This window comes from Falco rusticolus, chromosome 5 (genome assembly GCF_015220075.1).
Source record: "Falco rusticolus isolate bFalRus1 chromosome 5, bFalRus1.pri, whole genome shotgun sequence".
NCBI classification, from domain to species: Eukaryota; Metazoa; Chordata; class Aves; order Falconiformes; family Falconidae; genus Falco; species Falco rusticolus.
In genome coordinates, this window is record NC_051191.1 from 82,965,724 (window position 1) to 82,978,847 (window position 13,124).

General features: G+C 40.2%; 1 protein-coding gene across 2 annotated transcripts; it reads right to left on the reverse strand.

Moving 5' to 3' along the window:
* Positions 1-4,140: 4,140 nt before the first annotated feature.
* Positions 4,141-12,620, reverse strand: LOC119149207 (killer cell lectin-like receptor subfamily F member 1). 2 transcript variants are annotated; one of them, XM_037390227.1, is made up of 6 exons: positions 12,271-12,620; positions 8,157-8,255; positions 6,654-6,797; positions 5,914-6,065; positions 4,862-4,977; positions 4,141-4,409 (listed from the first exon to the last, which is right to left on the reverse strand). In XM_037390227.1, exons 1-6 carry the CDS (start codon positions 12,332-12,334, stop codon positions 4,280-4,282), a joined length of 705 nt encoding a protein of 234 aa, XP_037246124.1. In that variant the 5' UTR covers positions 12,335-12,620; the 3' UTR covers positions 4,141-4,279. The 2 variants fall into 2 exon arrangements, with proteins under 2 accessions (XP_037246124.1, XP_037246125.1); XM_037390228.1 differs by having other exon boundaries at positions 6,654-6,785; positions 12,271-12,614.
* Between the last annotated feature and the right edge of the window lie 504 nt (positions 12,621-13,124).

A 13,124-nucleotide genomic window follows, 5' to 3' on the forward strand; every position in this document is an offset into this window, starting at 1 on the left:
CTGTATGCAAAGTGTGCATTTCCTTTCAGACTATAGTAAGACTGGGTGTAACAAAGACTGCGAGCAGCTTTTCTGTGAAAGCCATTCTGTGGGTTCCAGTGATCACAGAAGACCCGGAATGCTGCTTACGCATGTTCCTGTGGTCCTGGCAAAGATCTTGCTTGTACTCCTTCTCCATTTTGTAAGAACTATTGCAGCTAGGGAAATGGGTTGCTCAGGCACTCAGAGCCAAATTTTTGTAACACAGATACTGACCAACAGTTTGCAAACTTTAGTGTTAATGCCAAACCTTACATGTAAAGAGATCAAGTGAGAGAGCACATAGGCAATGTGGTCAGTGACACATAAGCTAGATCAGGAAATTCAGACTTCAAAAGCAAAGGTGAGAAATTAAAAGCCAAAATAGGAGCCTGCTGAGTTAAAACACTGAGAAAGTAGAACTGTGGAAGGGATTGAAGCTGTAGAGCAACATTATGCACAAAGCAAGGCACGGACACAGCTCTTACCAAAGCACCCTCTTGCTATAATGCTGACTTAGGGAATAGAAATTAACTGTTTGATCAAGATACTGACCCTTCCATAGAGATCTATAAGGCTAAAAGTCCACATGCCTCTGATGCTGAGGTGCTGCCAGTGTTCAGAGTGAATCCTGTATCACCCATCACTGCCTGGGTTACTGTAAAAACAGAAGATGGACCAACAGAAGGGAAAGACGGAGAAATACACAGCCAGTCAGACTGACTTGTTAGGGAAGCAATAATAATTACTGACCATCAGATCCCAGAATACTTAAGAGTCTTGGCCCCAAAAGCAGATCCTTGAAACAGAAAAAAAACCCCTGTGTATTAAATGGTTTCTTAAGTTAGATGCTAATATTGGTTTAACCATGACTGATCAGAAGAATTCCTCTTGAGCATCTGCTACAGCTTCTGGGTGGACTGATGGAAAAACTGATGTAGATGCAATCTTTGCAGTAGTAAATGATCACTATATGTGGATACATAACATTGCATTACGTATATTAGCACAAGCCGAATGTAAGAGTAGAAATGTGTTTGGCATGGAAAAAGCTATCAGCCTCTGTCCATAGTCTTCTAAACAATAGAGGCAGACAAGCCCCAAATTATGATCAGGTTGCTTTTGAACAGTTCTTTTGTAGAACAGGCCTAGCCCCAGGATGTTAAACACATCTATAAAACAGGAAAGGGATCTTAAAGCAAACTTAGGCAACTTTGGGATCCATGCAAGACAAGGAATTTTAATAGTTATGCTAGGATGAATCTGGAGGACGACAGTTATCCACTATCATCTGTCCTGTAGGGGAATGCAGGCAGTGGGCTGATTAGCACCGATAACATGCAGCTGTGGCCTTGCCTCAGCGGCAGTGGGTCGGTTGACATGGATGATGTGCAGCTGTAGCTCTTCCTGCTGAGTGGTTAAATAGCCCTGAGGATGATGGGAGAGGGTCAGGTGGATGAGGAGCAGTGTGGTCTGGTCTTTGGAGGAATGCAAAACAGCATGGACAGTAGACTCTGACCGACAGTAAAAGCCTTGTTGCAGCCGGCTAGTTTGTGCTGCAGCAACTGGTGCCCCGTGTGAGGCTGCCTGAGTTGGACTCCGACTACAACAACTGATGCCCCATGTAGCTGAGACAAGAGGGAGAACCTGTAACCCATAACAGACACTGTGAGAGGTGAGCCGTTGACAACTAATTGATATGGGTGTATTGCAATATTTGTTGTCCATCTTAACTCAAATTGCAACTCTGTCCTGTTGCAAAAAGAGCTCCACAATAAAGAGCCAGCTGAAAGAATGTTTAGTTTCTGAAGTCATCATAAAAACAAAAAGGCCCAGGGATATCCTCAAATGCAAAACAGTAAATCACTATTACACTGGATTCAGAACAGATTAGTAAAATAATGCAGATGATAAGGTTCCCTAAATGATGATAATTGCATTGAAGGGGTAGTTAAACTAAAGAAAAGCCCCATGACTGACATATAAGAATGGTTCTTGAGCAACGAATAGTGATTCAGACTGAGCAGTGAGATAGAGCTTGGCTAGAATTAGCAAAGGGGATCCAGCAAGCAAGAAGGGGAGAGAAGGAGAAAAAAGGGGACCATAACACATTGAAATTAGTCCAGCCTGTAACGTTTGCTAACAGTGGGCTGCAGCGGTGGGACTGGAGAGGGAGGGTAGGTGTGAAGCAGTGTGTTGGTAGGAGTGCCCAATGTTGTATGGACCTTGCGTATGGAAAAACAAGGAAAGATAAAAAAAAAAAAGTTGAACAGAACAAGTAAAGCGTTTCAACCCTAAGGGTATGGCTGTTTATATTGTATTTATTTGGTTTAGCTGGTTTTGCTTTCTTTTTTTTTGATGTTGTACATGTCTATATGAAATGGAAAAGATACTGGGTTTTTGTAGTCAGTTCCCATAGCTGAAGTTAACATCAAGACCATTGTATTAATCTACAAATAATGAGGAAAAATGGAACCAGTTGTAAGGTGTATTCATCTCCAATCAAGGGAAACTTTGTTTCTCTCCATGAGGACATACATGCCTCCCATTAATAAGTCATCATGATCACTAATATATGCTGTTTGTATATGCAACATATACATAGATGTGATGCTGTATGTTTATAAAACAAATTAAGTGCTAGAAAAAACAAAGCTTAATCAATTCAGTGTAGAAATAATTACAAGGGTAAATTTTATCTTAGAAGAATGTATGCTATTATGTGTATATTTGCAACACTGGGCCTGGGAAGACTGTGTTTGTATAGTGATATATACAATGCCAGAGATATAAAATGGGCAGGTAGAAAACAGATCATGGTGGGAACCAGAATTTCCTCAATTACAGAGATATAAAAAACTACATACAAGTATGACATGCAACCATGTACCAATTTTATGAAAAAGGTTTTGTTATCAAGGACCTAGCCAAACGAAGTTAGAAATGTTTAACACCATTGTAATGTGTGTGTTGATCAATTGCCCACAAATTATTGTAAATTATCTCATTGTGTATAACTATCTAATAATAGATGTGTAAGCAAATAGTGTCTGCTGAAGGGTGTGATTTTAATTACATCATACCTATAGAAGCAACACACAGCTCACGGGAATCACTGCAATGGTGTGCTACGTTAGGCTCAAAGCCTTTAGGAAATGCCAAGCAATCTTCAACAATTTTCAAACAATCCCCAGAAATGCTGGAGCACTCCACTCTTAACACCCAAAGTCTGACATGAGGTCAGAAGCCACAAAGGGAGAGGTTACTGTACACTAAACACATCACCAAGTGAACCATGTTACTACCACAGTTCAAAATGCACTGGAAGTGCCTCTGAGTCATATTCCTCAACTTGAAGAGTTTGGTTTTATATCCTAGAATCATCATTTTAATCATTATACTGATTTTTCTTAGCTATAAAAATCAAATGTTAAGTGTGTTATGGTTACACGTAACAATGAAGCACAGCAGATTACTCAGACCTGTACAAGCTGTCTGGAGGTAAGATCAAACAGAAAACAGCGGATGTCTCAGAGACATCTCAAGGAGTATCCTCAAGACATGAGGGCTGCAACATCCATTTTTTACTTGTAAAAACTGTGTATGAAGTGGACTAACAAAAGGAAGGATAGCCCCATAAATAAGGTTTTGCCATTTCTAGCATGCTAATAGAACAAAGACATCCTATCAGGCCACTAAATCTCGCAACCAAATTGAAGAGGTATTTATTAAGTGCCAAATTCTGTAATACTGAATGACAAATATGAAATCAAACTTTTTTTGGAAAATTCTACATCTTGACTTTCTCTTGTGTGGAGTTATGCTGTCTTCCCATACTGGACCTCCAGTGATGAGATATGCAGGCTCGTTTAAGTGCATAGCACCCATCACAACCTCTTCACCTGAAGTAAGTACCAACAGCAACTTTTTGCCTGCTGTGCCATCTACTTGCCAGGTTGGTTTAAAATATAAACCCTCATTTTACCTGTGGCTTACACAACTCTTGGACTCTATAAGCTACTTAAAATTACTAAGGTTCTTATTTTAATAGCTCTAAGGGGCAATGCATCAGTGTGCACAAGGGCATGTAGATTTTATGCCTTTATAGTGGACAGACACAAGTGAAATTGTTCTGGACTTTAATCACTGCTTCATCAAAATACAGGGCTACAATTTCCCCTTCGTTTTACATCAGATATCCTACCCACTGTAAAGTGGCGTAAACCTTCAAAGACCTTATTCACTTTCACTTTACAACATCTTAGATACTCAGCAGGACAGCACTCTTCTTGCAAATCCACTTGTACAGGGAGTGGCAGTTGTCAGGATGCATTTGCTTCAGTTTATAGGCAGCACATTTATTTTCTTTCTTGTGTTCTCTTATTGTAAAACTGCAGGAGCGAAACAACACACAGATACAAAGATCATTGAAAAAAATTGTTTGCATATACAAAGAATGAAACCACAAGGACTTTTTGTCTTTATACTGCCTTTCTTTTGATTCTCTGACATACAGACAGGTTTTATTTGTTCAGTAAGCTTCACCCTTTCTCTGTTTCCCTACTTGTTATGCAGCTGGAGGTAAAAGCTTACACAGCATAGGTACGTCCTAATAAAATTAGCGCCTTTTCTGAGAGCTGTCAAGGTATTTCACTTTTCAACTGCAGGTATTGAGCAGAATTCTGTACTGAGAAAAATTAGAATGGGCTGAGCTGCCTACCTGGCGTATGGCCCTGATATTTTACTAGTACTTTCTCATGGTCTAATAGTGGAACAGCCTGGGCAGAGCAAGTGCAGAACATGTCACAGAAGCTAACACGGATGCATTCCAGAATGAACCTACCTGTGCCCTGGGCGTTTGGGATCACGGAGCCATACCCATTTTCCTTTTTCCTCATCAAAGTTTAATCCAGTCCAAACAAAGCCAGTGTCTTTATCCTTCAGTTTGCTTAAGAAGTCCTAGAGAGAGGTATGACTTTTGAACTCTGATAATAATGACACTTCATAAAACTCCAGCACCAATAATGTATAGTGGTAATTAATATTTTAAAACCAGCAAGGCTTTTAACCCCAGAGATTCCAGATAATGTTTTCAACAAATCTAAAAAAAAAAAAAACCAACCAAACCAAATATATGGAAATTAGTTGTTCAGATACTGAACTACACCCAGTACCGTGGCTAGTGATGGTAAGTGTAGCAACCAAGGGGCTAAACTTTGGCTCCTTGCTGGCCCCAGGACCATTCCACTAGTGCATTTGAGATGACTATCAGGCTGATCAGAATTACAGGAGCTGAAGGTATCTCCTCTTTTTTTCCCTCACTACAAAGGAGGTGATCGTTTTGCTGGCTCACCCTCCTGGGTGCTCTAGAAGTGACTGTCTGAACCTGGTCACCTTTTAAGCAAAATCAGAAGCACAGAAGAGAACACTCACAAAAGAAACACACTACAAGTCAGGATTTGGTCCACAGAACTGTTTTTTTCCTGTTACCACAGATGCGGTACTGGTATTTAAAAATTTACAAAGTAGAGAGGAACAGCTCTATCCCCCAATGACAACAGCCTTTATGACAGCTTAGCTCTGTACAGGTTTGATTTGGAGTAAAACATGCAAGGATCCTTCAAATGCCAGCTGGTTCTTGCTGGAGATAATCCCTAGGCATATCATTGCATCTATTTAAATGAAACGTAGGCTATTGGTCTTCTATTTGACACAAGTATTTCTTAACATGCAGAAGCCAATCATCAAAGCACTTTCCATTGACAATGCCTTTTATGAGCATGTCTAGATTAGAAATGGCTTCTAAAAATATACGTGGAAAGCTATACTTTGATATATAGATTCACAAGGTATAAGCAAAAAATATTTAAATCACAGTGTGTCTTACAAGCTTACCATTTCAGTTGCATCCTCTATAATCAGGAGCTCAGATTTTTTTCCCAAGCAATACTTTCTGCTGTTCTCCCAGGTGGCAAGAGTTTTTGAGTAGAAATAACATTTTCCGTAATGCAGCTTCCAGTCAATGGGACAGAGTTCACATCTGGACTCTGTGAACAGAGTTTGGGGTGAAGGGATTTTTGTCACTTTTTTCTTTTACAACTGATATTATTATTATTGGCTCCTGCTTTTTCTTCAGCTTTTGAATAAGAGTGTAAAGAAGCTTTAAACCAGGGGCAGAGCAGAAATTGTAATGGTACAGCTCATTTTAAGAAAGCACATTGTCACTGATTGACACTGGTAGTAAACATAGTCATTCTTTGCTTAAGGACCACTCTGCATCTTTAAAAATTTCAGAACTCTAAGTAATTGTACTAAATATTTTACATAATTGGGGTAAAAGCCATCAATAAAATCCCAGCTCTGCTGAAATCACTGGGAGTAGTACAATTCAATGGCATCCATGGAGAAATAACAAAGGCCTTCAGTACCACTGCTCTGGTTTTATTTTTTGCTTCAACTAATATTTGCAAGGATGGAACTGTAAAATAGATCACTTTATACATCTTTATCAACATAAACATGCTTACTCTGGTATCTAAAGGTCAACTCCTTTGTGCAGGTGTTTATTTTTATATTAATCTTTTCAAAAGCTTCAAACCATTTATGTTACTATGAGCAAGATTTTATTTTCTTACCATTTGCATGCATGCATAAACCTTCCTTTAATGTAGTCAGTAAGCTGTTTTCATTAAGAGCTTCCTCAAAGGTACTGTCACTTTCAGTAAAGTTTCCTCTGGACTCCCACATGCCACTTGATAGCAAGTCACCTGGACAAGAATCTCCAACAATTTAATGTAAACTCACAAGTGAACTGCATAGAAACACCATAGTATTTTTCTGTGTATAAGAATAGGAGCTTGAAGTGGAAATTCAGATTGCTCATTTGCCCTTCCAGCTCTCCTGTAAATGGTAGGTGGAGAACTGAGCATTAATTAATGAGTATACATTAAACAAACAGATGAGGTGACTGACTTCACAAAGACAGTGTAGAATCCATTATCATCATGCTTTTGACAACACAGCATGCAACAGTTGTCTTTCAAATAACATGGTGGTTCCCCTGGTTTTCCAGTTCCTGAAATTTGTTGAGCTTATTTCAGGAAAGAATGGATTGATGTGAGAGAGCAGGACTTGCATCCAGAGAAAAGGAGAATAGGTGACTCTGGAGGATAGTAATTCCCAGAAGTGCTTCTGAACTCTCATTTTCTCTTAATGATTTTGACATACAAAGTGATTTTGATGTCCAGATGGAGACTGGAACATTGGGACTCCCAGGCCAAGATTTTCTAAAGAAAGAAGCTACAACATAGACTCCTTGATCAAGATGCAGATGCTCGTTGATGACAACCTAGAAACTTGTCCAGCTTGCTTGACCAGGGCAACTGCAACCATTTCTCCCTGATCTCTAAGTTTAGATGCTCAGGGAGAACGACACACATCTCTGCTGGTTAGGTAAGCTCTGTACGCCTGTGATCAATACTGGCAGTGACCCCGTGCTTATGCACAAATTCTGTGGACAATGCAAAAGCCACTTCTAGAAATTTAGGGGCACTCGTTTTTACTTCTGTTTAAAGAGGTCTTTTCCAACTATGTGTACTGTCTTCCAGCCTCCTATCTCACCCATCCCTGAAGTCCAGCTCACATTCCCATTGTACACACCAGGGAGGACCGGCTGAGACTTAAAGTAAGCAAAGCAGGGCATCAGGAGGTGAAGACTGGCAGTGAGGATGAGGGAGGCGAAGATAGCAGGGATTCCAGTTGTACCATATACCTGGAGTGAGTTTTGTTTCATTACTACAAAAGTATTTTCAAGCTGGAAGATGGATGGCTGGATTCTCTGGCTAGAAACCTTGGTGGTTGGTTCAGTTTTGGAAAGGAATAGGAAGAACTCTTGGATTGGGGGGCTGGAAAGTGAGAGAGACTCCAGCCCATTTCGTATGCCCCAAACATGCAACAATTCTGTGAAAGCCGCTGACCTGCTGCAGTGACTCCCACCTTCATGAGAAACACAATAGTAGAAAGCATGAGTGGTCATATCACCTATCAAAATAGCTTCTTTGCAAAACTTGTTTAATGTAAGGATTGATACCTGTTGTTTTCACAGGAATTAAAGCAAAACATTTCACATGGTCACTCACATTGCTGAATTAAGGTGATCACAACTCCCAGAAATACAACATTCAGAAATCCTGAGAGAGCAGCAAAATACCGCAAGCCTGAAGAATTAGAGAGACGTTCTGCAAGAAATAAGAGGGTTTTACAAACACAGCATGAATTTCTACCAAGGGCATAATTCCAGGTTTCTCTAAACACCTTTCAGACAGAACATCCATCACTGTCACTTTGCTGCGTGCTTTGTCACAGTTACTTTTCCCTTTCTGGTTGCGTCCTGCATATATCAAGTGGTTCTTGCTTCTAATGAACTTTCATTTATGAAAACTTTTTTGGTGCTTGAGTTTTCTCATGCTGTCTTCACTGACAGCCAGTTAATTTGAGGTTTTGAGCGGCTACTGAACAGTTTCTGCTTCTTCATAGCAGGGAGACATCACCTGTAGCTACAATGAAGACTGTTAGATGTCACAGCAAGCACCTAAACATTGCTGAAGAAAACCTCACAAACTGGACAAACTGAAGTTTAACAGTTACAAACAAAAAGATGTATATAACATGTAAGAACAAAAATGAGGTTCGAGGGCTATGAGTACCAACACTATCGGTCAAGAAAGGACCAGCAGATTCTCTGAAAATTAAACTCTGTAACTCCAGGACCCACTGATCAGTTTTATCACCTGTACACCAGATGTCAAGTCAAAGGCCTTTAGAAAAGTCCACATTATAATTTGGACAGATTTTTTTTTTTGGTTGAGTCTTTGATGTTCAGCTAATCCCACCTGGAAAATTACTACAAAATGTTTGAAAAATTAAGTAGCAGTGCTTTAAACAGGGATTCTTTGCAAACTGGATATTTGATTAAGATCAGGGACAAGTGGTACAAAAATTCGTTCCCTTACAAGTGAAAGAAAATGACTTTTAATTAGAATCAGAAAAGCCCAGAAATGCACAGTCAAGGTGAATCTTCCTTCTGAATATTACCCAACAATCTTATAATTTATTCTTATATATAAAAGAATATATATAATATGTATATAACTCCTGCCATACCACTTCCTAGTGAAACTCACTGCTTCTGTTTGCTCACTCACTTTATTTCAGGATTTCCACAAATCTTGCCTTAGAATCACAGAACTATGTAGGCTGGAAGGAATATCATGAGGTCCTTTAGGTCAGACTCCTGCTTAAGGTGAGTGAGGTTACAGGAGGTTTCTCAAGGCTTTGTTCAGCCAGTTTCTAAGTATCTCAAAGGATGGGGATTCCACAGCCTTTCCAGGCTCCTGCCCTAGTGTTTGACCACTGCCACTGTAAGAAAACTTTTCTTGTATCAAATTGTAATTTGCCATGTTTCAATTTGTCACTTTCAACGTGCATCTTTAAGAAGAGTTTGGTTCTGTCTTCTCTATGCTGTCCCATTTGGTAGTTAAAGAGAAAGGCAAAACTCCCTTCAGCCTTCTCAGAGCTGCACAAAGCCAATGTCTCAGCCTCTCCTGTGTCACTTCTTCAGCTCACTCGCTATTTTGGGAGCCCTCCGCTGGACTCATTCCAGCAGATTACCAGCATGCGTTTGGAAGAGCTAGTAATATAGTTAACATAGACTGCCGTACAGCAAAGTCCTTTAAAATAACAAAGGCATAAAAGATGTTCTGTGGTACCTGAAAGGAGTCCTTTGAGCAGGGAGAACAGTTAGAAGTTTCCCAACTATGTGGGAAATCTCATGTTATTTTTTTCTTCCTAGTTTTCTAACATTAGTGTTTGCAGGAAATACTTTGTGAATGTTCTTCTAGAAAGACCAAGGCATAACACACCGTTCTCTTTGTCCAAACTTAACTTCATGGGGGAAAAAAGATTTTACATGCAAACCTTCCATGAGTTAGGGTCCAGGAATAAAGTCAGAAAATAACACAAGGATGACTTTCTGTTTCATGGAAATGGCCATTTTCAGAAGAGAAAAAAGGATGCCAAAATGCTGTACGTTGTAGAGAGCTTGTTCTCAAACTAATAAATAAGATCATGAAGTACCCCGTGGAAGAATCCTTTAAGAGCCATTATGCTTCATATGCTGGTGGCCCAGATCACATGCGAATCAGCTGTTTGAAAATTTCTCTGCTTTTAAACTTGCTTCAAAAATGTAATGCATGGAGCAGTGTTTCAAATCATGGAATGAGTTGAACTTTGTGCTACAGGATAAACTCATTTCCACTAACACTTTCACTTCATGTCTCATTTCTAGCTGTCATCATTTTTGCACAGAGGTAAAACATCTTTTTTCCTCATTTGTCTACTCAATCGTACTTGGCAAATGCTGTATCTGTGACTAGTCATCTTTAAATAAACAGCTAATCCCCAAGTTTTTTATTTCCACCCTATTTAGGTGGCAAATATATGTAAACAGAATGCAGTACTTTTCACTAGCTATGCAAAATACTACGATTAGGCATCTGTGTGCATTTTCCTTCTTCCTTTGGGTGCTAAGCAATGATTTTGACATAAAAAAGGCGATTAAGATATCTGGGGTCTGATCTTAACTCTGCCAAGGCTTGCACAATGGCTAGCCAGCAGGCGAAGGAGTAACAGGGACTTGTTTAAATGCTCAGCCCGGTGCTCAGCTAGCCAGGGTGAGCTCTGGTAGCAGCCATACCGCAGCACTGACTACACAGCATGGGCTAACAGCTCAGCACCTGCCCAGCTCCTCAAGACAGCTCTGCAGCTTGCACCACTGGCAAGATGGGATGGGACTGCAGGGGAGAAGAGGAGCTCTGCGTTGTGCTCTTCCTTTTGTGCTACATGAACTGCCACAGATATTGCACTAGGTTATGCCAACAAGGCATTGCAACTCCAGCAGATATACTTCTGTATTCTGTATGTGTATCATGCTACCACGACTAGCCTGTGCCTGGTCTAAAGCTAGCTCACACCCTGCACTGCAAGCAGAGACCCAGCTTGCAGCCCGCTGTTTGACAAGCTGAACGGAAGCACTGCTCTCCGCAGTCACTTACCCGAAGTCTTTCTGCTGCCCTGTCATGTCGCGCTACCCAGCCATGCAGGTAGATGAAGATAAAGCATTTTAAACCTGGCATTGCCGCTGTGTGCGCTGCGTGTTTGTGGTCCCATACTATTCTATGTGCCACATCTGCTTTGTCTGACTTTCTGCTTCTTTGAAATGGAGATATTCAATTTACTCTATTACAGCTAAGTTTTGTGCATGTTGACAAGCATTTTAAAGACCAGTGAAAGGTCTTAGTTAAATATTAGCTTTTATGATCAGTTTTCTCATTTTTTTTCTCAATTTTGCTGGTTCTGTACCTTTACTGCAGTTGGGAACACACTTTCGGGTAAGTTGTAATAGACAAACTGGTGCAATTTACATCAGTAAAACACAACTTATCCTGCCATACTGAGTAACTGAGGTTGGCTTTTACTTTTCTTCTACTCAAAATTGTTCTTACATAAAACTTAGCCAGGACTTCTCAGGAACCAATCATCATAGCTAATTAACTGTTTAGAAACTGGATGTCTAATTTCTCTGAGGACTTGGTATTTACGGTCTGAGAAGCTCTTACTTGGGACACAAAAGAAATAAAGGTTAGCAAATGTGAGCTCCACCATGTATCTTTGTACTGTCTCCGCTGACGGTCCTGACACTTTTGACAAAATCCCCAGAAGCCATTGAAGATGATTACTGGACAGTAAATTCCTGTCTTACAGTTTTCATTTAAATTATTCTGAAATTATTTTTAGCTGTGATTCCTGAAAACAAAACCAAGCAAAAAAACCCCAACCAACCAAACAAACAAACAAAACCCCAACCCCAGAGAAAACTTCAATGGCTAATGAGCTGAGACCACTGTCAAACTTGCTGCCAGCTACTGCCTCAAGTTTTCCTCATACACTTGTCTCCCAGTCTCCGTTTTGTACTGGCACTGTCAGCATGAGTACGCCAAGCCTCCTGGTACTATTAGTACTGCATTTTATCTACTATCCATCATATTTCTCTGTATACTGCCATATATCATTGGCAACTTCCGTAGCACCAGCTAAAATTTTGGCAGACTGGGGTTTTTTTATGATAACTCAAAGATGAGATTTGTTATTTACAGAACCAGTCTGAAGGCTGACCATAAACACTTAAATGCTCACCTGCATTGGGGCTTTTCTTCTTTGTTTTGAAATGAAGTTCTGTGTAACCATCTTCATTCTCCATCTCAAGGGGTTTTTAGCACTTCTTCCTATTTGAATCTAAGTGTCACAGCAGGCTAGGAAATGCTTCAAGTACGCGTGGTAAACAGGAAGGGGACAGTGGATGACCATTTGTGCTTTTAGCTGAAGCCACACAGTAGCAGGACTGTGAGAAGGAACTTAACAGTACAAACTGCACAGAGAAGCAAACTCTTTTTCTCTTCTTTTTCACTTCCTCCGTCTCTCTCTGACGAACTCTCCTAACACTGTGTTTTCTCCAATGCAATATCACGGTCCTCACATCCAGTCTTTCAATGCACACACACTCCTGCATGTGAGAGAACAGATTTGAGCCCCTCTAGCCCATTTCACGGGATTGATGGATTTTTCTCATTTACCTTACATTAAAATCAACTGTGTCAATTTCATGTGTTTCTCAAATGCTGGGAACTTCTTGCTTTAGCAAAAGAAGATTGTGTGCCTATGTCTCAGTAAATAGCTGCAAAGGGCATTTAAATACATGTATTGATCCTTGGTTCGGCTTTGTGCCTGTCCGTTTGAGCCACTGTTCATTGATTTGAGCAACATGATGCCTTTCTTTAAATGGAGACTTTTGTGGCATGGAACTACTGATGCAGATCTATTCAAACTTTGCCGTCTGCAACATTCCTGTTGCACTTCAAAAGGACAAGCCTGGGCTTTTTCTGTCAGCAGAGAGTCACTTACTTTTAAAAATACTGTGCAAGGTCTTTTCCAAAAAAATGAAGCTGGGGATTCTAGCAAGTTCTCGGTGATCTTTTAAGTGCTAGTCTGCA

Coding starts and splice junctions, on each gene's coding strand:
- LOC119149207 (XM_037390227.1), bottom strand. CDS start 12,334: ATGGAGAATGAAGATGGTTACACAGAACTTCATTTCAAAACAAAGAAG. Junction 8,256..12,270: donor GAAGAAAAGCCCCAATGCAG/GTGAGCATTTAA, acceptor TATTTCTTGCAG/AACGTCTCTCTAATTCTTCA. Junction 4,978..5,913: donor TAGAGGATGCAACTGAAATG/GTAAGCTTGTAA, acceptor ACCTCTCTCTAG/GACTTCTTAAGCAAACTGAA.